The sequence below is a fragment of the Ranitomeya variabilis genome, chromosome 4 (genome assembly GCF_051348905.1).
Source record: "Ranitomeya variabilis isolate aRanVar5 chromosome 4, aRanVar5.hap1, whole genome shotgun sequence".
Lineage (NCBI taxonomy): Eukaryota > Metazoa > Chordata > Amphibia > Anura > Dendrobatidae > Ranitomeya > Ranitomeya variabilis.
This window is the reverse complement of record NC_135235.1, coordinates 459,054,376-459,078,781: the sequence shown is the minus strand read 5'-3', so window position 1 is coordinate 459,078,781 and position 24,406 is coordinate 459,054,376. Positions and strand designations below refer to the sequence as shown.

The following is a 24,406-nucleotide window of genomic DNA, read 5'->3' as shown; positions in this document are numbered from 1 at the left end:
TGACCATTTGAAGTGTATCTGGGCCTCCTGATTCTTCCTTGACAACATGTGAAGGATTAGACAGTTGAAATTTTCAGGTAAGGTAACTCACTAACAGTAACCTGGCATTAACTTTTTAGCCTCAGCCAGTTGAAAAACTTGGAAAGTTGGTAAAGAAAGCCAGATGACAATCCGACAGCTAACTCATAGAATCATAGAATCATAGAATTTTAGAGTTGGAAGGGACCTCCTGGGTCATCTGGCCAACCCCTTGCTCAAACCAGGATTCTCTAAATCATCCCAGACAGATGTCTGTCCAGCCTCTGTTTGAAGACTTCCATGGAAGGAGAACTCACCACCTCTCGTGGCAGCCTGTTCCACTCACTGATCACCTCACCATCACTGTCTAAAGTTTTTTCTAATATCTAATCTGTGTTTCCTCCCATTCAGTTTCATCCCATTGCTTCTAGTCTTTCCTTGTGCAAATGAGAAGATGATCCTTCTACAATGTGACAACCCTTGAGATATTTGTAGACAGCTATTAAGTCTCCTCTCAGTCTTGTTTTTTGCAAGCTAAACAAATTACAAATCCTGTAACCGTTGCTCATAGGACATGGTTTGCAGAGCGGTCACCATTCTGGTCTCTCTTCTCTGAACTTCCTCCAGTTTGTTGATGTCTTTTTTAAAATGTGGTGCCCAAAACTGGACACAGTATTCCAGATGAGGTGGGACCAAATAGGAGGAGAGGGCAATAATGACTTCACATGATCTAGTCTGTATGCTTCTGTTAATACATCCCAGAATTGAAAGTATTAATAGAAGCATACCTCATGTGTATGTGCAGCTTAGGGCCACGTTCACACGTTCAGTATTTGGTCAGTTTTTTGCCTCAGTATTTGTAAGCCAAAACCAGGAGTGGGTGATAAATACAGAAGTGGTGAGGTGTTTCTATTATACTTTTCCTCTGATTGCGTCACTCCTGGTTTTGACCTACAAAATACTGATATAAAATACTGACCAAATATTGAACGTGTGAACTTGGCTTAATATTGTATACACTTTGAATTTGAACTCTTTAATTTCATATAAAACACAAACAACCCACTGCACTATTTATACTGTATAGACAATACATGAAAGAATTGTATACTTCCAATATGGTACCCTCAGGGAAGTTTTTAACCCCTTAACCCCCAAGGGTGGTTTGCACATTAATGACCGGGCCAATTTTTACAATTCTGACCACTGTCCCTTTATGAGGTTCTAACTCTGTAACGCTTCAACGGATCCTGATGATTCTGACACTGTTTTCTCATGACATATTGTACTTCATGATTGTTGTAAAATTTCTTTGATATTACTTGCGTTTATTTGTGAAAAAAATGGAAATTTGGAGAAAATTTTGAAAATTTTCCAACTTTCAATTTTTATGCCCTTAAATCACAGAGATATGTCACACAGAATACTTAATAAGTAACATTTCCCACATGTCTACTTTACATCAGCACAATTTTGGAACCACAATTTTTTTGTTAGGGAGTCATAGGGGTTAAAAGTTGACCAGCAATTTCTCATTTTTACAACACCATTTTTTTTAGGGACCACATCTCATTTGAAGTCACTTTGAGGTTTCTATATGATAGAAAATAACCAAGTGTGACACCATTCTAAAAACTGCACCCCCTAAAGTGCTCAAAACCACATTCAAGAAGTTTATTAACCCTTCAGGTGTTTCACAGGAATTTTTGGAGTGTTTAAAAAAAATGAACATTTAACTTTTTTTCAGAAAAAAATTTACTTCAGCTCCAATTTGAGGAGAAATTGGACCCCAAAGTTGTTGTACAATTTGTCCTGAGTACCCCATATGTGGAGGTAAACCACTGTTTGGGCGCATGGCAGAGCTTGGAAGGGAAGGAGCGCCATTTGACTTTTCAATGCAAAATTGACTGGAATTGAGATTGGATGCCATGTCGCGCTTGGAGAGCCCCTAATGTGCCTAAACATTGAAAATCCCCACAAGTGACACCATTTTGGAAATTAGACCCCCTAAGGAACTTACCTAGATGTGTGGTAAGCACTTTGACCCACCAAGTGCTTCACAGAAGTTTATAATGTAGAGCCGTAAAAATAAAAAATCATATTTTTTCACAAAAATGCAATTTTCACCCCAAATTTTTTATTTTCCCAAGGGTACCAGAAGAAATTGGACCCCAAAAGTTGTTGTGCAATTTGTCCTGAGTACGCCGATACCCCATATCTGGGGGTAAACCACTGTTTGGGCGCATGGCAGAGCTCAGAAGGGAAGGAGCGCCGTTTGACTTTTCAATGCAAAATTGAATGGAATTGAGATGGGATGCCATGTTGCATTTGGAGAGCCCCTGATGTGCCTAAATATTGAAACCCCCCACAAGTGACACCATTTTGGAAAGTAGACCCCCTAAGGAACTTATCTAGATGTGTTGTGAGAACTTTGAACCCCCAAGTTTTCACTACAGTTTGTAGCGCAGAGCCGTGAAAATAAAAAATCCTTTTTTTTTCCACAAAAATTATTTTTTAGCCCCCAGTTTTGTATTTTCCCAAGGGTAACAGGAGAAATTGGACCCCAAATGTTGTTGTCCAATTAGTCCTGAGTACGCTGATTCTCCATATGTGGGGGGAACCACCGTTTGTGCGCATGGCAGAGCTCGGAAGGGAAGGAGCACCATTTGGAATACAGACAGATGGATTGGTCTGCAGGCATCATGTTGCATTTGCAGAGACCCTGATGTACCTTAACAGTAGAAACCCCCCACACGTGGCCCCATATTGGAAACTAGACCCCCCAAGGAACCTATCTAGATTTGTTGTGAGAACTTTGAACCCCCAAGTGTTTCACTACAGTTTACAATGCAGAGCCATGAAAATCAAAAAATCTTTATTTTTCCACAAAAATTATTTTTTAGCCCCCGGTTTTGTGTTTTCCCAAGGGTAACAGGAGAAATTAAACCCCAAAAGTTGTTGTCCAATTTGTCCTGAGTACGCTGATACCCCATATGTTGGGGTAAACCCCTGTTTGGGCACTCGGGAGAGCTCGGAAGGGAAGGAGTACTGTTTCACTTTTTCAACGCAGAATTGGCTGGAATTGAGATCGGACGCCATGTCACATTTGAAGAGCCCCTGATGTGCCTAAACAGTGGAAATTCTAACTGAAACCCTAACCCAAACACACCCCTAACCCTAATCCCATCCCTAACTATAACCCTAACCACACCCCTAACCTGAACATGCCCCTAGGCCTAATCCAAACCAAATCCCTAACCCCAACACACCCCTAACCCCAACACACTCCTAACCCTAATCCCAACCCTAACCATATCCCTAACTCCAACATACCCCTAACCCTAATCCCAACCATACCCCTAACTACACCCCTAACCCTAATCCTAACCGTAATTGCAACTGTAAATGTAATCCAAATCCTAACTTTAGCCCTAATCCTAACCCTAACTTTAGCCCAAACCCTAACTTTAGCCCCAACCCTAAGTATAACTTAAGCCCCAACCCTAACTTTATTCCCAACACTAACCCTAACTTTAGCCCCAACCCTAACCCTAACTTTATCCCCAACCCTAAACCTAACCTTAATGGGAAAATGGAATAAATACATTTTTTAAAATTTTACTATTTTTCCCTAACTAAGGGGGTGATCAAGGGGGTTTGATTTACTTTTATAGTGGGTTTTTTAGCGGATTTTTATATTTGGCAGCCGTCACACACTAAAAGACGCTTTTTATTGCAAAAAATGTTTTTTGCGTTTCCATACATTATGTTCCAAATTATTATGCAAATTAAATTTTTCTCTGATTTTCCTAAATGGTTGGTGCAAATGACAGTCAGTCTAATAAAAGTAATCACCCGTTAGAGTATACATCGAATTTTATTGAAGAAACCTCCCAATGATAACAGTATAATCTCCAAAATGAATAAAAACTCAAAATGCATTGTTCCAAATTATTAGGCACAGTAGAATTTCTAAACATTTGATATGTTTTAAAGAACTGAAAATGCTCATTTGTGGAATTTGCAGCATTAGGAGGTCACATTCACTGAACAAAAAGCTATTTAACTCCAAAACATCCTAACAGGCCAAGTTACATGTTACCATAGGAACCCTTCTTTGATATCACCTTCACAATTCCTGCATCCATTGAGTTTCTGCTTGTCTTTCTTTGCATGAAGTCAGAATAGCCTCCCAGAGCTGCTGTTTTGATGTGACCTGCCTCCCACCCTCATAGATCTTTTGCTTGATGATACTCCAAAGGTTCTCTATAGGGTTGAGGTCAGGGGAAGATGGTGGCCACACCATGAGTTTATCTCCTTTTATGCCCATAGCAGCCAATGACTCAGAGGTTTTGTTTGCAGCATGAGATGGTACATTGTCATGCATGAAGATGATTTTGCTCCTGAAGGCACATTTCTGCTTTTTATACCATGGAGGAAAGTTGTCAGTCAGAAACTCTATATACTTTGCAGAGGTCATTTTCACACCTTCAGGGCCCTACCAGCTGTTTCTCCATGATTCCGGCTCAAAACATGACTCCTCCACGTCCTTGCTGTTGTTGCAGCCTTGTTGGGACATGGTGGCCATACACCAACCATCCACTACTCCATCCATTTGGACCATCCAGGGTTGCTCAACACTTATCAGTAAACAAGAATGTTTGGAAATTAGTCTTCATGTATGTGTGGGCCCAATGCCACCATTTCTGCTTGTGAACACTGTTTAAGGGTGGCCGAATAGTAGGTTTATGCACCACAGCAAGCCTTTGAAGGAGCCTACACCTTGAGGTTCGAGGGACTCCAGAGACACCAGCAGCTTCATATATCTGTTTGCTGCTTTGTAATGGCTTTTTAGCAGCTGCTCTCTTAATCCGATGAACTTGCCTGGCAGAAATCTTCCTCATTATGCCTTTATCAGCACAAACACATTTGTGCTCAGATACAGCCACAAATCTCTTCACAGTACGATGATCACGCTTAAGTTTTCGGGAAATTTCTAATGTTTTCATCCCTTCACCAAGGCATTGCACTATTTGATGCTTTTCAGCAGCAGAGAGATCATTTTTCTTTCCCATGTTACTTGAAAACTGTGACCTGCTTAATAATGTGGAACATCATTTTTAATTAGTTTTCCTTTAATTAGAATCACCTGGAAAACTAATTATCCCTTGTGTTTAAGATTGATTTCAGTGATCCATTGAGCCTTAAGACACAATACCATCCACGAGTTTATTTGAAAAACAAAACAATTAAATCTTTATCACACTTAAATCCAATTTGCATAATAATTTGGAACACAGTGTATTTTGAGAGCTATAATTTTTCTATATTTTGGTCCAGAGAGTCATGTGAGGTCTTGTTTTTGCGTAACGAGTTGACGTTTTTATTGGTACCATTTTTGGGCACGTGACATTTTTTGATCGCCTTTTATTCTGATTTTTGTGAGTCAGAATGACCAAAAACCAGTTATTCATGAATTTCTTTTTAGGCGGGGTTTATACTGTTCCACGTTTGGTAAAATTGATAAAGCAGTTTTATTCTTCAGGTCAGTACAATTACAGCGATATCTCATTTATATCTTTTTTTATGTTTTGGCACTTTTATACGATAAAAACTATTTTATATAAAAAATAATTACTTTTGCATTGCTTTATTCTGAGGACTATAACTTTTTTATTTTTTTGCTGATGATGCTGTATGGCAGCTCGCTTTTTGCGGGACAAGATTACGTTTTCAGCGGTACCATGGTTATTTATATCCATCTTTTTGATCGCGTGTTATTCCACTTTTTGTTCGGCAGTATGACAATAAAGCGTTCTTTTTTGCCTCGTTTTTTTACGGCGTTCACTGAAGGGGTTAACTAGTGGGACAGTGTTATAGGTCGGGTCATTACGGACGTGGCAATACCAAATACGTGTACTTTAATGTTTTTTTTATTTAGATAAAGAAATGTATTTATTGGAACAATATTTTTTGTTTTCTTTATTTAGGAATTTATATATTTTTTAAATTTTTTACATTGCCCCAGGGGGGGACATCACTGTATAATGACAGATCGCTGATCTGACACTTTGCAGTGTACTGTGTCAGATCAGTGATCTGACAGGCACTGCAGGGAGGCTTCCCGACACATGCTCCGAGCAGGCGCTTGAAAGCCACCTCCCTGCAGGGCCCGGAAGGCCCCCCGCAGCCATTTTTAGATTCAGGGCCTGCAGGGAGGAGGAGGAGGTAGGAGACCCTCAGAGCAACGCAATCACATCACGTTGCTCCGAGGGTCTCAGCGAAGCACGCAGGGAGCCCCCTCCCTGCGCGATGCTTCCCTGTGCTGCTGGAACGCTGCGATCATCTTTGATCGCAGTGTGCCGGGGGTTAATGTGCCAGGAGCGGTCCGTGACCGCTCCTGGCACATAGTGACGGATGTCAGCTGTAATAATCAGCTGACACCCGGCGGCGATTGGCCGCGCTCCCTCCGTGAGCACGGCCGATCGACTATGACTTACCATCCCGTCACTGGGAATTAAGTCCCAGGTCATCTCGATGGGATAGTACGTCATATGGGATTAAGGGGTTAAAATATAAAATCAGCAGCAAGAAATATTATATACTTACTGAAACTGAATTGAAATACATTAGACATTCCCTTTAATGCCACTTTATATTTGCTGCCTATGACTTTTGTACAAGGGGACGTAGAATAATGACAATTAATGTTAACAGCAAGCTGGAATGTATCTAAACTTCTGCCTCACCCTTTTTTCCCTTTGTACGGAGTTTGTCTTGGGTCACATCCAAATTTGCAATGATTTTTAAATTCCCAAAGGGAAAAATCGTGCCAAGTATCATTGTACATAGTATTTATTAATACATGGAATAGATTTCTTATACATCTTTTGTGGTTTTAGTAGGAATATCACCTGATTTTTAATGTTACTACGATATTTGGTTTACAACAATTATTTACTATATATATGTAACGGTTCCAGAAAGATCAATGACCAGGGATGTGAATAATGGCTGAAAAAAGAAAAAAATCTCAAATTAATTGAATAAAATTAACTCTCAGTGGTGATTAAATAATAACATTACTGCATGTCCTCCTTGATCCATAGTAAATATGTGGTTAGTGTTCACAATGAAATGGAGATATCAGTGTTTTGTAAGAATGGTTGACAAACCCTGATTTGGGTCATAACCTAGGATCTGTATTTTGGATGCTGGACAATATTGTACCCGATTTTGTTATTGAAAAATCCATTGTGAAAACTATTATTTGGTGTGTGATAGACAACGTACATGTGAGAAGATCTGCACAGTTGAGTCTATGATCTCATGTCACAGAAGTCACCCAGAATAAAACTGCTCTCCAAGGAATTCCATTCACCTTTAAGGGTACTGTCACACTATACGATTTACCAACGATCACGACCAGCGATACGACCTGGCCGTGATCGTTGGTAAGTGGTTGTGTGGTCGCTGGGGAGCTGTCACACAGTCAGCTCTCCAGCGACCAACGATGCCGAAGGCCCCGGGTAACCAGGGTAAACATCGGGTTACTAAGCGCAGGGCCGCGCTTAGTAACCCGATGTTTACCCTGGTTACCAGCGTAAAAGTAAAAAAAAACAAACAGTACATACTCACATTCCGGTGTCTGTCCCCCGGCGTTCTGCTTCTCTCCACTGTGTCTGCGCCAGCCGGAAAGCACAGCGGTGACGGCCGGCATTCACAGTGCAGAGAAGCAGAACGCCGGGGGACAGACACCGGAATGTGAGTATGTACTGTTTGGGTTTTTTTACTTTTACGCTGGTAACCACGGTAAACATCGGGTTACTAAGCGCGGCCCTGCGCTTAGTAACCCGATGTTTACCCTGGTTACAAGCGAACGCATCGCTGGATCGCTGTCACACACAACGATCCAGCGATGACAGTGGGAGATCCAGCGACGAAAGAAAGTTCCAAACGATCTGCTACGACGTACGATTCTCAGCAGGGTCCCTGACACAGCGATATCGTATGGATATCGCTGGAACGTCACGGATCGTACCGTCGTAGCGACAAAAGTGCCACTGTGTGACAGTACCCTAACACTACTCTAAGATTACTGTTATCTAACTTGACACAACAGTCCAATCATCCAGACATTGATTTCAGTTGTCCTCTCATGCAAGGTTGTCAACCAAATAGAGTGGTGTTGTTTCTAGAAGGGTACCGTCTCACAGTGGCACTTTGGTCGCTACGACGGCACGATCCGTGACGTTCCAGCGATATCCATACGATATCGCTGTGTCTGACATGCAGCAGCGATCAGGGACCCCGCTGAGAATCGTAGGTCGTAGCAGATCGTTTGAAACTTTCTTTCGTCACTGGATCACCCGCTGTCATCGCTGGATCGGTGTGTGTGATGCTGATCCAGCGATGTGTTCGCTTGTAACCAGGGTAAACATCGGGTTACTAAGCGCAGAGTCGCGCTTAGTAACCCGATGTTTACCCTGGTTACCATTGTAAATGTAAATGTAAAAAAAACCACTACATACTCACATTCCGGTGTCTGTCACGTCCCTCGCCGTCAGCTTCCCGCACTGACTGTGAGCGCCGGCCGTAAAGTAAAAGCAGAGCACAGCGGTGACGTCACCGCTGTGCTGTGCTTTATGGCTGGCACTGACACAGTCAGTGCGGGAAGCTGATGGCGAGGGATGTGACAGACACCGGAATGTGAGTATGTAGTGGTTTTTTTTTTTTACATTTACAATGGTAACCAGGGTAAACATCGGGTTACTAAGCACGGCCCTGCGCTTAGTAACCCGATGTTTACCCTGGTTACCCGGGGACTTCGGCATCGTTGGTCGCTGGAGAGCTGTCTGTGTGACAGCTCTCCAGCGACCACACAACGACTTACCAACGATCACGGCCAGGTCGTATCGCAGGTCGTGATCGTTGGTAAATCGTTTAGTGTAACGGTACCTGAATAAAGATGCCATGTTTTTATAATCTCACAAAACCTCATTGGAACCACGTACAGACTTAGAGCGGAAGAGATTTTTTTTATAAAAGGAAGCAAATATGAATAACGCTGATCCAGATCTACTACTTTGTTCCATCAAAGTGTCAACTTTGTACACTTGTTCTTTCCTCGAGTCATCACTTTGTTATTATCCTGTGGGCATAGCCATGTGAGTACTTATTTTTTTTGCAGGACAATTTGTCGTTCTGAATTAGACCATTCATTTTGCTATACAATGTACTAATAAACAAGGAAAACATTCCAAGTGTTCAATTCTGCCATTTTTTTGCAGTCTTAATGTTTACAATAACATTGTGCAGTAAAAATGACCTGGCAAAAACATTCTTCAGGTCAAAAAGATTACGGTGACACCAAACATGTTTAGCTTTTAGTATATTTTGATAGTTAGAAAAAATTAAGAACTTTATGGAAAAAAAATTGGTTTGTGTCTCCAATTTCTGAGAGCCAAAACCTTTCTTCGTTTTCTATCGATGGAGCTAAATTCCTTGAGTAGCAAGCTGTAGTTTTCACTGGTATCAATATGGGGTATAAAAAACAATGTTTCAATTGCTTTTTATTGCATTTTTGTGAGGTTTTGTCATCAAGAGGGTCAACGAACGGTGAAACAGGATTGTTCACAGGCAGATTGTTCAGTGCTGTTAGGTACAAGCCTACATTCTCACGATGAGCTTTTATCGCGTTTTTGATGTTGCATGTTCTTACATGCCCACTGTGCTTCTTATTTACAATGCGTAAACTGACCTGTAGTGCACTTTTCAACTCTGCAGAATGTCCATCACTTTTGCAGATATGCTGAGTTTTATGTGCAGATTTTCCCCATAGGCTTACATTAGATGCAGAAAATCCGCAGGTAAAAAATGCACATGCATTGTCAGTCTGTTTCCGTGGTGGAAATGAATCAAAAAGGCACGTAATCCACACCTAAGTATATCAATAAAGTAAAATACCAGGAAGTTTAAAAACAAAGCATCTCTAATTAAAGAATTACATACTAAACAGAGTCAAAACGGCAATAAAAATGTATGTTAAAAAACGCACACAAAAACAATGAAAAAATGCAAGTAACCAAATTTACATTATAGCTACAGAAATGGTGCAGAAAATTGGCAACATCAAAAATGAGCCAAAAGCTCATCGAGGGAACGTATCCTACCACTGTGGGCTTAGCACCTGAGCCTGCTCCATACACTCACGCATAACATGTGACATATGTCAGAAAGGGTTCACACCATTTAATTTGAGTCCATCATTATCTACTGAGTAAATACTTTTATATCTACGGCTTCAACATCTTTATGGGTCTTTCAGACGAGAGTATTTTAAAATCTGCAATTTTCATCCGAATGTCTTTGACTTGAGTAGAAATATGGCCTGGTACATGCCACTCTGCCGGCTGATCAAGAATGGCATAAAAAACACCAATGTTGATAAGTAGACACCATAGTGTTTTATGATTTTTATGCATTTAAAATAATTTTTTTGCCTTCCTTAAAGAGATGAATATGTTCCAAAGAATTTACAAGACTTTTTTCTATCATATGTTAGAAAAACTTGAGTGAAAGCAAAAAACATTTGCTCTCTAGGCACAATTTCCCAATCTAGCATATAAGTAGTTTATTGCAAGTGGATTTAAAGAGTTTTTATGTGGATTTTGGCAGGAAATATGTGTCAAAACAAACTTCAAAAACGTGTGTAAACATCCCTTTACCTCTTCAGGGAAATTACATTTTTTTCTGACATAGCTCCAGATTCCACTTTTTATATAAAAACGTAGATGCATAAATGCTAACATTTTGGCTGTCTGCACCTGCCACTAGAGGATTCCTAGGAACTTACTGCATAACATTTTATTATTAGTGATGAGCGAGTATACTCGTTACTCGAGATTTTCCGAGCAGCTCGGGTGTCCTCCGAGTATTTTTTAGTTTTTCTTGCTGCAGCTGAATGATTTACATCTGTTAGCCAGCATAAGTACATGTGGGGGTTGCTTGGTTGCTAGGGAATCCCCACATGTACTTATGCTGGCTAACAGATAGATGTAAATCATTTGGCTGCTGCGATGAAAACTAAATCTCCGAGCAGTTACAAATACTCGGAGATCACCCGAGCGTGCTCGGGAAATCTCGAGTAACGAGTATACTCACTCATAACTATTTATTATGTTTTATTGCAAGCTCAATGTATTCCTAAGGATCATCTTGTGTGGTTGGTTTGAGTGGAGTGGAGGAGGAAGTAGCAGTCTTTGTGAGAAAGTGTTGGCAGTTGTACCAGTAACAGATAGAGATGGGGCCAAGGAGAGCAGTTAGATATATAGGACATATGGAGTAGCCTGTACAACAGAGGGGGGTGGTATAATTAGCAGTCTATGGAAGAAGTGGATGTCTGTGGATTTTAGTCTCAAGCTTTTTGCTATGAGGACAACTATGTAGGATGAATAAGAACCCACTTGATGACAAATGGCCAACATTAATCTTTTTTTCTCTCTAGACCACTTGTAATACTGAAATTAACAACTTTCAATTCACTATCCTTAACAAATAAGAATCCAGACATTAATCTATTCTCTTCTCTATGCAAATTGCCTCTTCAGAGAAAAAGAGGACTTGAGCTCTATAGCGCCGCCTGTTGGAAGTAGCGATCCTACAAGTCACAATCAACCCTTTAATGAGTCTTGCAATATGACTTAGGATAAGAATCTCAATTCGCAGACACATTGTTTCGAGCTGCTGGCCCTTGTTAGTGTGAAGCATCAGAACTGATTTGGCTGGGTGAGAGGCTCTGGACTGAGGTCTAAGGGGTAAGGTTTCTCCTTGTGGAGAGTGACACACCAGCTCTGGCTTGTCAAGGTAAGGAGGATTATTCGCCATGCAATGCTCCTCTGGGAAATTTAATATGCAAATTGCCTCTTCAGAGAAAAGAGGACTTGAATTCTATAGCGCCACCTGTTGGAAGTAGCGATCCTACAAGTCACAATAAACCCTTTAACCCCTTTCTGCCATTGGATGTACTACTTCACTAGGGGAGCGCGGCCGATCACGGCCGGGTGACAGCTGACTATCGCAGCTGACATCCGGCACTATGTGCCAGGAGCAGTCACGGACCGCCCCCGGCACATTAACCCCAGCACACTGCGATCAAACATGATTGCAGTGTTCCGGCGGTACAGGGAAGCATCGTGCAGGGATGGGGATCCCTGCGTGCTTCCCTGAGACGATCGGTACAAGGCGATGTGCTCACCTTGTACGGAGTGTCTCCTCCTTGCAGGCCCTGGATCCAAAATGGCCACGGGGCTGCATCCGGGTCCTGCAGGGAGGTGGCTTCACAGCGCCTGCTCAGAGCAGGCGCCGGAAAGCCTCCCTGCTGTGCATGTCAGATCGTCGATCTGACACAGTGCACAGCAAAGTGTCAGATCAGCGATCTGTCACTTTACTGTGATGCCCCTGGGGCAAAGTAAAAATGTGAAAAAAAAAATTTACATGTGTAAAAAAAAGAAAAAATCCTAAATAAATAGTAATAATAAAAAAATATTGTTCCAATAAATACATTCCTTTAGCTAAATAAATAAAAAAAACAATAAAAGTACACATATTTAGTATCGTCGCGTCCGTAATGACCTGACCTATAAAACTGTCCCACTAGTTAACCCCTTCAGTGAACACCGTAAAAAAAAAACGAGGCAAAAAACGCTTTATTATCATACCGCCGAACAAAAAGTGGAATAACATGCGATCAAAAAGATGGAAATAAATAACCATGGTACCGCTGAAAACATCATCTTGTCCCGCAAAAAACGAGCCACCATACAGCATCATCAGCAAGAAAATAAAAAGGTTATAGTCCTCAGAATAAAGCGATGCAAAAATAATTCTTTTTTCTATAAAATAGTTTTTATCGTATAAAAGCGCCAAACATGAAAAAAATGATATAAATGAGGTATCACTGTAATCGTACTGACCCGAAGAATAAAACTGCTTTATCCATTTTACCAAATGCGGAACGGTATAAATGCCCCCCAAAAAAAGAAATTCATGAATAGCTGGTTTTTGGTCATTCTGTCTCAAAAAAACCAAAATAAAAAGCGAACAAAAACTGTCATGTGCCCGAAAATGTTACCAATAAAATCGTCAACTCGTCCCGCAAAAAGCAAGACCTCACATGACTCTGTGGACCAAAATATGGAAAAATTATAGCTCTCAAAATGTGGTAACGCAAAAAACATTTTTTGCAATAAAAAGCTTCTTTTAGTGTGTGACTACCACACTAAATCCACTAGAAAATGCACTATAAATAGTAAATCAACCCCCCCTTCATCATCCCCTTAGTTACGAAAAATAAAAAATAAAAAATTTAAAAAATGTATTTATTTCCATTTTCCCATTAGGGTTAGGGCTAGGGTTAGGGCTAGTCTTAGGGTTAGGGTTGGGCTAGGGCTAGGGTTAGGGCTAGGGTTAGGGCTAGGGTTAGGGTTAGGGCTAGGGTTAGGGTTAGGGCTAGGGTTAGGGCTAGGGTTAGGGTTAGGGTTGGGGCTAGGATTAGGGCTACAGTTAGGGATAGGGTTGGGGCTAAAGTTAGGGTTAGGGTTTGGATTACATTTACGGTTGGGATTAGGGTTAGGGGGGTTTCAGGGTTAGGGGTGTGGTTAGGGTTACAGTTGAGATTAGGGTTAGGGGTGTGTTTTCGGATTAGGGTTTCAGTTATAATTGGGGGGTTTCCACTGTTTAGGCACATCAGGGGCTCTCCAAACGTGACATGGCGTCCGATCTCATTTCCAGCCAATTCTGCGTTGAAAAAGTAAAACAGTGCTCCTTCCCTTCCGAGCTCTCCCGTCCGCACAAACAAGGGTTTACCCCAACATATGGGGTATCAGCGTACTCAGGACACATTGGACAACAACTTTTGGGGTCCAATTTCTCCTGTTACCCTTGGGAAAATACAAAACTGGGGGCTAAAAAATTATTTTTGTGGGAAAAAAAAGGATTTTTTATTTTCACGGCTCTGCGTTATAAACTGTAGTGAAACACTTGGGGGTTCAAAGTTCTCACAACACATCTAGATAAGTTCCTTGGGGGGTCTAGTTTCCAATATGGGTCACTTATGGGGGTTTCTACTGTTTAGTTACATCAGGGGCTCTGCAAATGCAACATGAAACCTACAGACCAATTCATCTAAGTCTGCATTTCAAATGGCGCTCCTTCCCTTCCGAGCTCTGCCATGCGCCCAAACGGTGGTTCCCCCCCACATATTGGGTATTAGCATACTCAGGACAAATTGGACAACAACTTTTGGTGTTCAATTTACACTACTACCCTGGGAAAAAAAAGGATTTTTTATTTTCATGGCTCTGTGTTATAAACTGTAGTGAAACACTTGGGGGTTCAAAGTTCTCACAACACATCTAGATAAGTTCCTTGGGGTGTCTATTTTCCAATATGGGGTCACTTGTGAGGGGTTTCTACGGTTTAGGTACATTAGGGGGTCTGCAAACGCATTGTGATGCCTGCAGACTATTCCATCTAAGTCTGCATTCCAAATGGCGCTCCTTCCCTTCCGATGAGTTCCTTAGGGGGTCTACTTTCCAAAATGGTGTCACTTGTGGGGGGTTTCAATGTTTAGGCATATCAGGGGCTCTCAAAATGCAACATGGTGTCCCATCTCAATTCCAGTCAATTTTGCATTGAAAAGTCAAACGGCGCTCCTTCCCTTCCGAACTCTCCCTTGCACCCAAACAGTGGTTTACCCCCACATATGGGGTATTAGCATAATCATGACAAATTGTACAACAACTTTTGGTGTCCAATTTCTTTTTTTACCCTTGGGAAAATAAAAAATTGGGGGTGAAAAGATAATTTTTGCGAAAAAATATGATTTTTTATTTTTACTGCTCTGCATTATAAACTTCTGTGAATCACTTAATGGGTCAAAGTGCTCACCACACATCTTGATAAGTTCCTTAGGGGGTCTACTTTCCAAAATGGTGTCACTTGTGGGGGGTTTCAATGTTTAGGCACAATAGGGGCTCTCCAAACGCAACATGGCATCCCACATGAATTCCAGTCAATTTTGCATTGAAAAGTCAAATGGCGCTCCTTTGCTTCCGAGCTCTGCTATGCGCCCAAACAGTGGTTTACCCCCACATATGGGGTATCGGCGTACTCAGGACAAATTCTACAACAACTTTTGGGGTCCATTTTCTTCTGTTACCCTTGGTAAAATAAAACAAATTGGAGCTGAAGTAAATTTTTTGTGTAAAAAAGTTAAATGTTCATTTTTATTTAAACATTCCAAAAATTCCTTTGAAACACCTGAAGGGTTAATAAACTTCTTGAGCACCTTGAGGGGTGAAGTTTTTAGAATGGTGTCACACTTGGGTATTTTCTATCATATAGACCCCTCAAAATGACTTCAAATGAGATGTGGTCCCTAAAAAAAAATGGTGTTGTAAAAATGAGAAATTGCTGGTCAACTTTTAACCCTTATAACTCCCTAAGAAAAAAAAAATGTGGTTCCAAAATTGTGCTGATGTAAAGTAGACATGTGGGAAATGTTACTTATTAAGTATTTTGTGTGACATATCTCTGTGATTTAATTGTATAAAAATTCAAAGTTGGAAAATTGCAAAATTTTCAAAATGTTCGACAAATTTCCATTTTTTTCACAAATAGATGCAGGTAATATCAAAGAAATTTTACAACTATCATGAAGTACAATATGTCTCGAGAAAATAATGTCAGAATCACCGGGATCTGTTGAAGCATTCCAGAGTTATAACCTCATAAAGGGACAGTGGTCAGAATTGTAAAAATTGGCCAGGTCATTAACGTGCAAACCACCCTTGGGGGTAAAGTGGTTAACAAGTCTTGCAATATGACTTAGGGTAAGAGCCAAATCAGTATCTTAATTCGCAGACATGGTGTTTCGGGCTGTTAGCCTTAGTCAGGCTTAGTCATGCTCTTCCCTAAACACCAGAAATGCTGCCACCAGCCCATTAAATACCCTAGCTTATTATGCACTGCTATATTGCAGTATTCATTTGCTAAGCATCCATGTCCAGCATCTAAGTCCAATCACCACAAAGGCTTAGAGGAAACTTTGCTTGCCACACTAAGGGCTGTCCCACACGTCCAGATAATTCCGGTACCGGAAAAAATCGGTACCAGAGTTATCCATGTCCGTGTGCCCGTGAGCTCACGTAGGCCATACGTGCGGCACACGTGTGCCACCCGTGTGCCGAGTGGGTACCACACGGAGCGTGCAGGAGACATCGCTAAAGTTTAGCGCTGTCCCCTGCATCGTGCTTAAGCCGCGATTCATATCTTCTGTGCAGCAGCATTTGCTGCATAGAAGATATGAATAATAGTGTTTAAAAGAAAGATCTATCTGTCCGCCGCCCCCCCACCCCCTGTGCGCCCCCCCCGCTGTTCTGAAAATACTCACCCACTTCCCTCATTGGCTGTCGCGGCTTCCTGTCCTGCCTTCCTGCCTTCTACTGTATGCGGTCACGTGGGGCCGCTCATTTACAGTCATGAATAGGCGGCTCCACCCCTATGGGAGGTGGAGCCACATATTCATGACTCTAATCGGCGGCCCCACGTGACCGCATACAGTAGAAAGCAGGAAGGCAGGACAGGAAGCCGCAACAGCCAACGAGGGAAGCGGGTGAGTATTTTCAGAACAGCGGGGGGGGCGCACAAGGGGTGGGGGGGCAGCGGACAGATAGATCTTTCTTTTAAACAATATTATTCATATCTTCTATGCAGCAAATGCTGCTGCACAGAAGATATGAATCGCGGCTTCAGCACCATGTGGGGGGGACAGCGCTTACTGTAGCGCTGTCTCCTGCACGCCACACGGAGACTGTCCGTGTGAGGTTCGTGTTTTACACGGACCCATTGACTTTAATGGGTCCGTGTAATACGTGCGCTCCAACGAACACTGACATGTCTCCTTGTTTGGCACACGGAGACACGGTCCGCAAAAAATCAATGACATCTGCACAGATGCATTGATTTTAATGGGTCTACGTGTGTCAGTGTCTCCGGTACGTGAGGAAACTGTCACCTCACGTACCGGAGCCACTGACGTGTGAAACCTGCCTAACACTGACTGAGCTGTTAGTGCTGCACAATTGGGTCCATCTAGAGACACAGAAAGTGTGGGCCATGGCCTGTGTCAGTAAAAAAGTTAAAATCGAGGGTGGGAATGAACCTTTAGCTGCATCCCTGTTCCACAGCTCTTCTAATGAGGCTCAGGGGAACTAAAGCTAAACTTTTTCCCATCCAGTACTATGTCTATAATGAGGATTTGGAGATCTGTTTCAGGCAACAAATGAATCAGCAAAGGATTTAAAATAACATTAGCATTTCATTAGAAGCAATTGTTCCATATTTACCTGAGCACCAAGGATTAAAGAGTAAAATGAAATCCCCTATGTAGTAGGATTTGGTGTTTCCCCAGTAGGTCCCCTCTAGGTACAGATTATATCTTCCGATAGAAGCTTTGACAGAGGTGCAAATAGTCAGTGCTAGAGAATTGCTAGACTCGCTTTCCACCTCAGCACTCCATGAGTTGTCACGCAGCCTTGTCACAGGGATTTGTATCAGCGTGCCTGTTTGTTGAGATGGATATGGACCTGGAGGTAAAACCAAACAGAATTTGTGATTAATAAACATGTAATTTAATCTTTTTGCTTGCTATTTTTCTTTTTGTTTTTTTTTCTTATATTTATTTTTTTTTGCCTTTTGTTGTTTTGGTTTTTTTTAAACAGTTTGTGTGGTTTGTTTTAGATTTTTTTGTAGCAAATATGCTATGGGATTACTTTAAGGTTTGCTTATCACACCTACACTAGTTGTATGCCTTCTCAATCAAGAAGTTTTCCAATTTTACGCAAATAAAACTAAAAGGGTTTTACAATTTCAAGAAATTGGACTCCAAATGATCTATAATTAGCTAAAGTAACAAAAAGAGCAGTTACTCACTTTCATGGGTCCAGTGCTGGCTCCCACCGCTACTTGGGTGTCTCAGCTGCATCAGTGACATCAAATTGACACATCACCACTGTAGCCAATCACTGAGTTTAGTGACCGTCAGTTTTGGCACAACCACTGAGCTCTCAGTGGTTGGCTACACTAGTGATGCTCACAGGTGATGTGACATTACCGCTAAAGCCAACACACCCCTAGCATCGTTGGGGAGGGTGAGTATCTGCTCTGTTCATTTTGGGCATTTTAGAATGTTAGGGTCTACTTTCTTGAAAACCTCTTCAATTGGCGCATGATTTTATACCAATAATTACAAATATTCTAACATACTTTGTCCTTATTTCTAACAACTTTCAAGGCATCGGCTTGCTGTTAGCCAAAGTAGGAGTTGTGGCGCAAAATAAGCCTGACCTAATTCTGCACAGACAGCTTCATGACTTGTTAAATTGGACTGTTCTGGTGAACTGCACTACATATTAGTTAGATACACTGTAATTAAGATTGGTTTTTAGACTGTAAGTTAGACTGTAAGATATTGAATATTAAGATCATTTTTCATTTTACAATGATTTAGGGATTTCCTTTATAATAATAAAATCCATCTAATTTAATCTTCTGTATTCCTCTTGGCAGATATAAGCCATTATTAGTTACACCATAAAATTGCTCTCTCTCTGTATGATTAGTGCTATTTAAAGCTACCAGGGTTGGTAGAGGATGATAGATTGCTCTTGAACCTTGACTGTACATACAAATGACAGCTGACAATAGAGGGGATATCTGGTAAAAAAAAATTCTCTTTAGCCCCCCAACTACTAGCCATAGAAAAGGTATATGTCTCTCTCTGGAAGATCTAGAATGTCATTGCATTATATGGACAGCCTATGCATTTCAATGGGTACTGTGCAGTGTCTCATTTACCCTTGAATGGTGGCTTTCTATGGAGGGACCTTCTAGCAACAGCAAACAAACACAACCATTTTGTTTTGCCAACAGAGATATTTCAGAAATCTCAATTTCTACATAGTTATTTAGTTCCCATAGTTCCATCAGCAGACATCCAAAAAATCTGTAATCTTGAGTAATTTCACAGACGGTTACTGAGAAATGTGCAGAGCACAATGGAATTTGAAATTTGCTGCCGTGCCACACATAACCGCTAATTGGTGTTTCTCCAGATTAATAGAAAAAGTAATAACCAATACAGTAATATCTCTCAAATAGTTCTGTTCTTTGAAAAGACCATTCCTAGTCTAGGCCAGATTGTTCTGTCATAAATGTTCTATTTACCCATTTGCCATAAAGTGGATATAAAAAGTCTACAGATTCCTGCTAACATACCAGGTATTGGCCATGTAAAAAAATTCTTACCAAGAAAAATCATTTCAGAACATTGAACCCTTTCATGCCATGGCCATTTTCCATTTTTTATATTTCTTTCAATATAGCCATATGTGGACTTGTTATTTGGGGATGAGTTGTACTTTTGAATTGCACCATTCATTTTAATGTATAGGAAAGTGGTAAAAAAATTCCAAGTGCGGTGAAATTGCAAAAAATATGCAATTCCACGATTGTTTTTTTTTTGGTTTTTTATTTACCATATTCACTATATGGTAAAACTGACCTAGTAATATGGTTCCCCAGCTCACCCATTATCTGTATAATTTTTTAAGAATAATAATAATGTTTTGCTTTGTTATTTCCCCTCTCAAAATGATTTCAGTTTGCTTCTCAATGGATTTGTGCAGATTATGGTTGACATAAAAGGTGCTATAGGTTCTGAAATTATTGCAATAAAATGATAGCATGATCATCTTGCATGACAAATATATGGCATGTTAACAGGGATGCATAGATTTTTAATACTTTTTTATATCCCCTTTAGATTGACTACTTTAAAATGACCACTATTCTTTATGGCCATTTTATCATTTCAATTTTGGATGACGGTCTGAATGTATGGTGTTAAGATCAGTATGGAAACCCTTATACTATATATTGAGGCATGGTTGACTGCTATTGTTCTACAAACCTGTTTGGGCTGTTAGCCTCAAGTTATCTAGTTTTTCTTCCTTTCCTCTGTTGTAAAAAGCTAAGGAGATGCTAAAGGGTTGTCCTCTGCGAAGAAAAAGTTCCTTGCCCCGTATACTCCGAGTCCTGTGCTCTTCACCATTTTTTAATCTGTAGGCATCAATCCTCGAAATTTCTGGCGCTGTAATAAATATATATATAAAATAAATATGCATAAGCAGAGTTTTTTGACTTAAGATAACTGTAGAAATGCAGGTGTTTGGCAAATGAATTTGACAACTACAGTATATACCTACAGAATCTAAAGAATCAACTTAACTTCTGATTCACAAGTAAATATACCTCATATTAGGTATAAGAATGCATGTGATGAAGGCCTAACCTGGTGTGTTATCTTCATGATACTTCTTTTTTTTGCAGCTATAACAACATAGAGTTCTCACTACCCATGCTCTATTCCATACATAAGCAGTAAAGAAAGAAGCTAAACATGTGCCCTTTTTTAACGTTTCTCTTGGTTTAACATATCCCAAGAGGAGTGTAGCAAGTTGACAGGTATTGAGAAATAATATTATTTCCTAATATTCAGTCAGGAATGGATTTTTTTATGGTCTTTGTATCCACAAAGATCCTTGAAAGTTTGGGAAATTTCACATTTCTGCATGACCTAAAACTGCACTGTAATTTCACAACAGTTATAAATGAAGAGAAACAAATCAAACAAGTGCATAAAAAATGCTAGACTTTCTCATTTTTTATTTGGGAAGGTGATCCAATCTCAACAGTCCGTGAGTTGTAAAAGTATGTGTACATTTGCTTTTAGTATCTGGTGTGACCCAATTGGGCAGCAATAGCTGCATCTAAATATTTCCATGTAAGGCAGATTATTTTTGTGTGTGGAGAGGGCCAAACTGGTGTAAGGAGGCTTACAAGCCATGGAATGTTCCTCTGGGAAATTAAATCTGCAAATATCCTATTCAGAGAGGGAGAGGACTAGAGCTCCAATGCCATCTATTGAGGTAGCATTCTGAAAAGTCAAAATTGACACTTTAACGAAACATTCCGTTTGAAGACACGTGTTTTGGGGTATTTGTTGCTCATCACTGTAAAACTGGAAGTCTAGAAATAGAAAATAGCGAGCCTTTGTCTATACTAATCCTGTTAATCTAGAAATATACTTCTTGCTGTGGAGGGTGCCACACAGATAGACATGCTCCCTAAGTGCTCTGCACATGGATCCATTCCACGTATATTTTCTATGCAGGACAATTGTTAAAACGCTGGTAGGATTATTGATAAATATAGGCATTTCTAAAATGAATTGATTACAATCTGTTTATAATGAGATCTGTGTGTATGGATCAAACCAGGTGAGAAGGTTACATTTATTGTGTGCCCCTGTAATGAGATTGACACATGTAAGGGGATATTTTTAGAATGCACTTTGTACAAAATCTGGTCCACCTATAATCCCTGATGCCCAATTGGTGATATATTAGGGATACGAGTCTTTACCATTGGAAAAAGTTATATCTAATAATGCATGCCCTGATATTTAAAATTGACACATACAAAGTGACAATTGTGCAATATACCCCTCATAAACTCTAGTGCATTTTACATTTTGTTATGGTACCAAATTACTGATATATCAGGGACACACATCGATAACTGTTGATTGTGAGCCACAAGATAGACACACTTGACTTTTACATAGACCTGTTTGTTTTTTTATATTAGTTGTATTACAGCAAATGTTGTGCTTTTTAAATGTTTTTAAAAAATCTTGTGTGTTTTTTGTTGTTGTTGTAACTAGGGTTGAGCGACTTTTCATTTTTTGAGATCGAGTCGGGTTTCACGAAACCCGACTTTCTCAAAAGTCGGATCGAGTGAAATCTGCCGATCTTATTGAAAAGTCGGGGTCGGGGATCGGCCAAAACATGAAACCCAATGCAAGTCAATGGGGAAGCATACTTTTTTTATATTTGCTTCAGCGCGATAATGTTGAAAAGCCGGTAATTCAATTGCCGGCTTTTCATTTCTCCTGCCTAAACCCGACATGATATGAGACATGGTTTACATACAGTAAACCATGTCATAGCCCCCTTTTTTTTGCATATTCCACACTACTAATGTTAGTAGTGTGTATGTGCAAAATTTCGGCTCTCTAGCTATTAAATTTAAGGGTTAAATCGCGGAAAAAATTGGCATGGGCTCCCGCGCAATTTTCTCCGCCAGAGTGGTAAAGCCAGTGACTGAGGGCAGATATTAATAGCCAGGAGAGGGTCCATGGTTATTGGCCCCCCCGTGGCTAAAAACATCTGCCCCCAGCCACCCCAGAAAAGGCACATCTGGAAGATGTGCCTATTCTGGCACTTGGCCACTCTCTTCCCACTCCCGTGTAGCGGTGGGATATGGGGTAATGAAGGGTCAATGCCACCTTGCTATTGTAAGGTGACATTAAGCCAGATTAATAATGGAGAGGCGTCAATTATGACACCTATCCATTATTAATCCAATTGTATGAAAGGGTTAAAAACACACACACACATTATTAAAAAGTATTTTAATGAAATAAACACACAGGTTGTTGTAATATTTTATTGCTCTCTCAATCCACCTGAAGACCCTCACTCTAAAAATAATAAACCAACAATATACATACCATCCGAGGATCTGTCAGGTCCCACGATGTAAATCCTTCTGAAGGGGTTAAAATATTTTACAGGCAGGAGCTGTGCTAATGCACTCGCTGCTGCCTGTAAACCCCGGCGAATGAATGAAGGTAATGTAGGTCAATGACCTATAGTTACCTTCATTCGCGGTGATGCGCCCTCTGCTGGTTGTCCTCAAATGACCTCGAGCGTGGGAACTTTCCTAGAAAGCTCCCAGGCTGCAGTTCATGAGGACATCCAGCAGAGGGCGCATCACCGCGAATGAAGGTAACTACAGGTCATTGACTTACATTACCTTCATTCATTCGCCGGGGTTTACAGGCAGCAGCGAGTGAATTAGCACAGCTCCTGCCTGTAAAATATTTTAACCCCTTCAGAAGGATTTACATCGTGGGACCTGACAGATCCTCGGATGGTATGTATATTGTTGGTTTATTATTTTTAGAACGAGGGTCTTCAGGTGGATTGAGAGAGCAATAAAATATTACAACAACCTGTGTGTTTATTTCATTAAAATACTTTTTAATAATGTGTGTGTGTGTGTTTTTTAACCCTTTCATACAATTGGATTAATAATGGATAGGTGTCATAATTGACGCCTCTCCATTATTAATCTGGCTTAATGTCACCTTACAATAGCAAGGTGGCATTAACCCTTCATTACCCCATATCCCACCGCTACACGGGAGTTAGAAGAGAGTGGCCAAGTGCCAGAATAGGCGCATCTTCCAGATGTGCCTTTTCTGGGGTGGTTGGGGGCAGATGTTTTTAGCCACGGGGGGGGGGGGGGCAATAACCATGGACCCTCTCCTGGCTATTAATATCTGCCCTCAGTCACTGGCTTTACCACTCTGGCGGAGAAAATTGCGTGGGAGCCCATGCCAATTTTTTCCGCGATTTAACCCTTAAATTTAATAGCAACAGCACCAAAATTTTGCACATACACACTACTAACATTAGTAGTGTGGAATATGCAAAAAAAAGGGGATATGACATGGTTTACTGTATGTAAACCATGTCTCATATCATGTCGGGTTTAGGCAGGAGAAATGAAAAGCCGGCAATTGAATTACCGGCTTTTCAACATTATCGCGCTGAAGTAAATATAAATATATATATATTGTAGCATGGCTAAAGGGTGTCTAATCGACGGGAGATATGTGTCACATAGATGGCTTGCCGTTGTGATGTAACCATAGCTACCTATATGTCTGTCAGGACCTGTGGTGATGTCAGACCACATGGCTAATCATGTGATGGGTTACTGGGTGTGGTTAGCTCTATATAAGACAGGCTAATGTTTAACACAGGGGATATGTGTGGAGGTGCTAGCCTCCAGTGTGTTAAGGCTCCAGCACTGAGCCTGAAGGAATGGACACTTGTTTTTTCCCTTTTGCCTGAGTTAAAGGCTATATGTTTTTCCTGTTTATGCTAAACTGGTTTGTGAAGCAATAAACCTTTGAACTTTTGTTGGAACCTGCCTCCTAAGTGTCAGCCGTCGCACCTGAGTGAGTGAAATCCCTACAATTGGTGGTAGACGTGCGGGCAGCGTTCCCAGTGGAGACGTAAGTCTATTTTTTGGATGTCCTGGGTCAAGTCGGCTGTAAGCCAGCAAGCATTGCCGGGGAAAATGGAGGACCTGCTGAAACACTTGGTCCAGTCGCAGTCACAGCAGCAAGAGG

At 40.8% G+C, this 24,406-nt stretch overlaps 1 protein-coding gene across 1 annotated transcript in view; it reads right to left on the bottom strand.

The window, feature by feature from the left end:
• LOC143765199 (protein-glutamine gamma-glutamyltransferase 5-like) overlaps positions 1-24,406 on the bottom strand; it is a 139,353-nt gene that overhangs the window by 98,248 nt on the left and 16,699 nt on the right. The window contains exons 2-3 of the mRNA XM_077251637.1: positions 20,051-20,230; positions 17,427-17,666 (exon numbers count right to left, since the gene is read on the bottom strand). Of these exons, the coding sequence (XP_077107752.1) occupies positions 17,427-17,666; positions 20,051-20,230 (420 nt within the window). The remainder of the gene's footprint in view (positions 1-17,426; positions 17,667-20,050; positions 20,231-24,406) is intronic.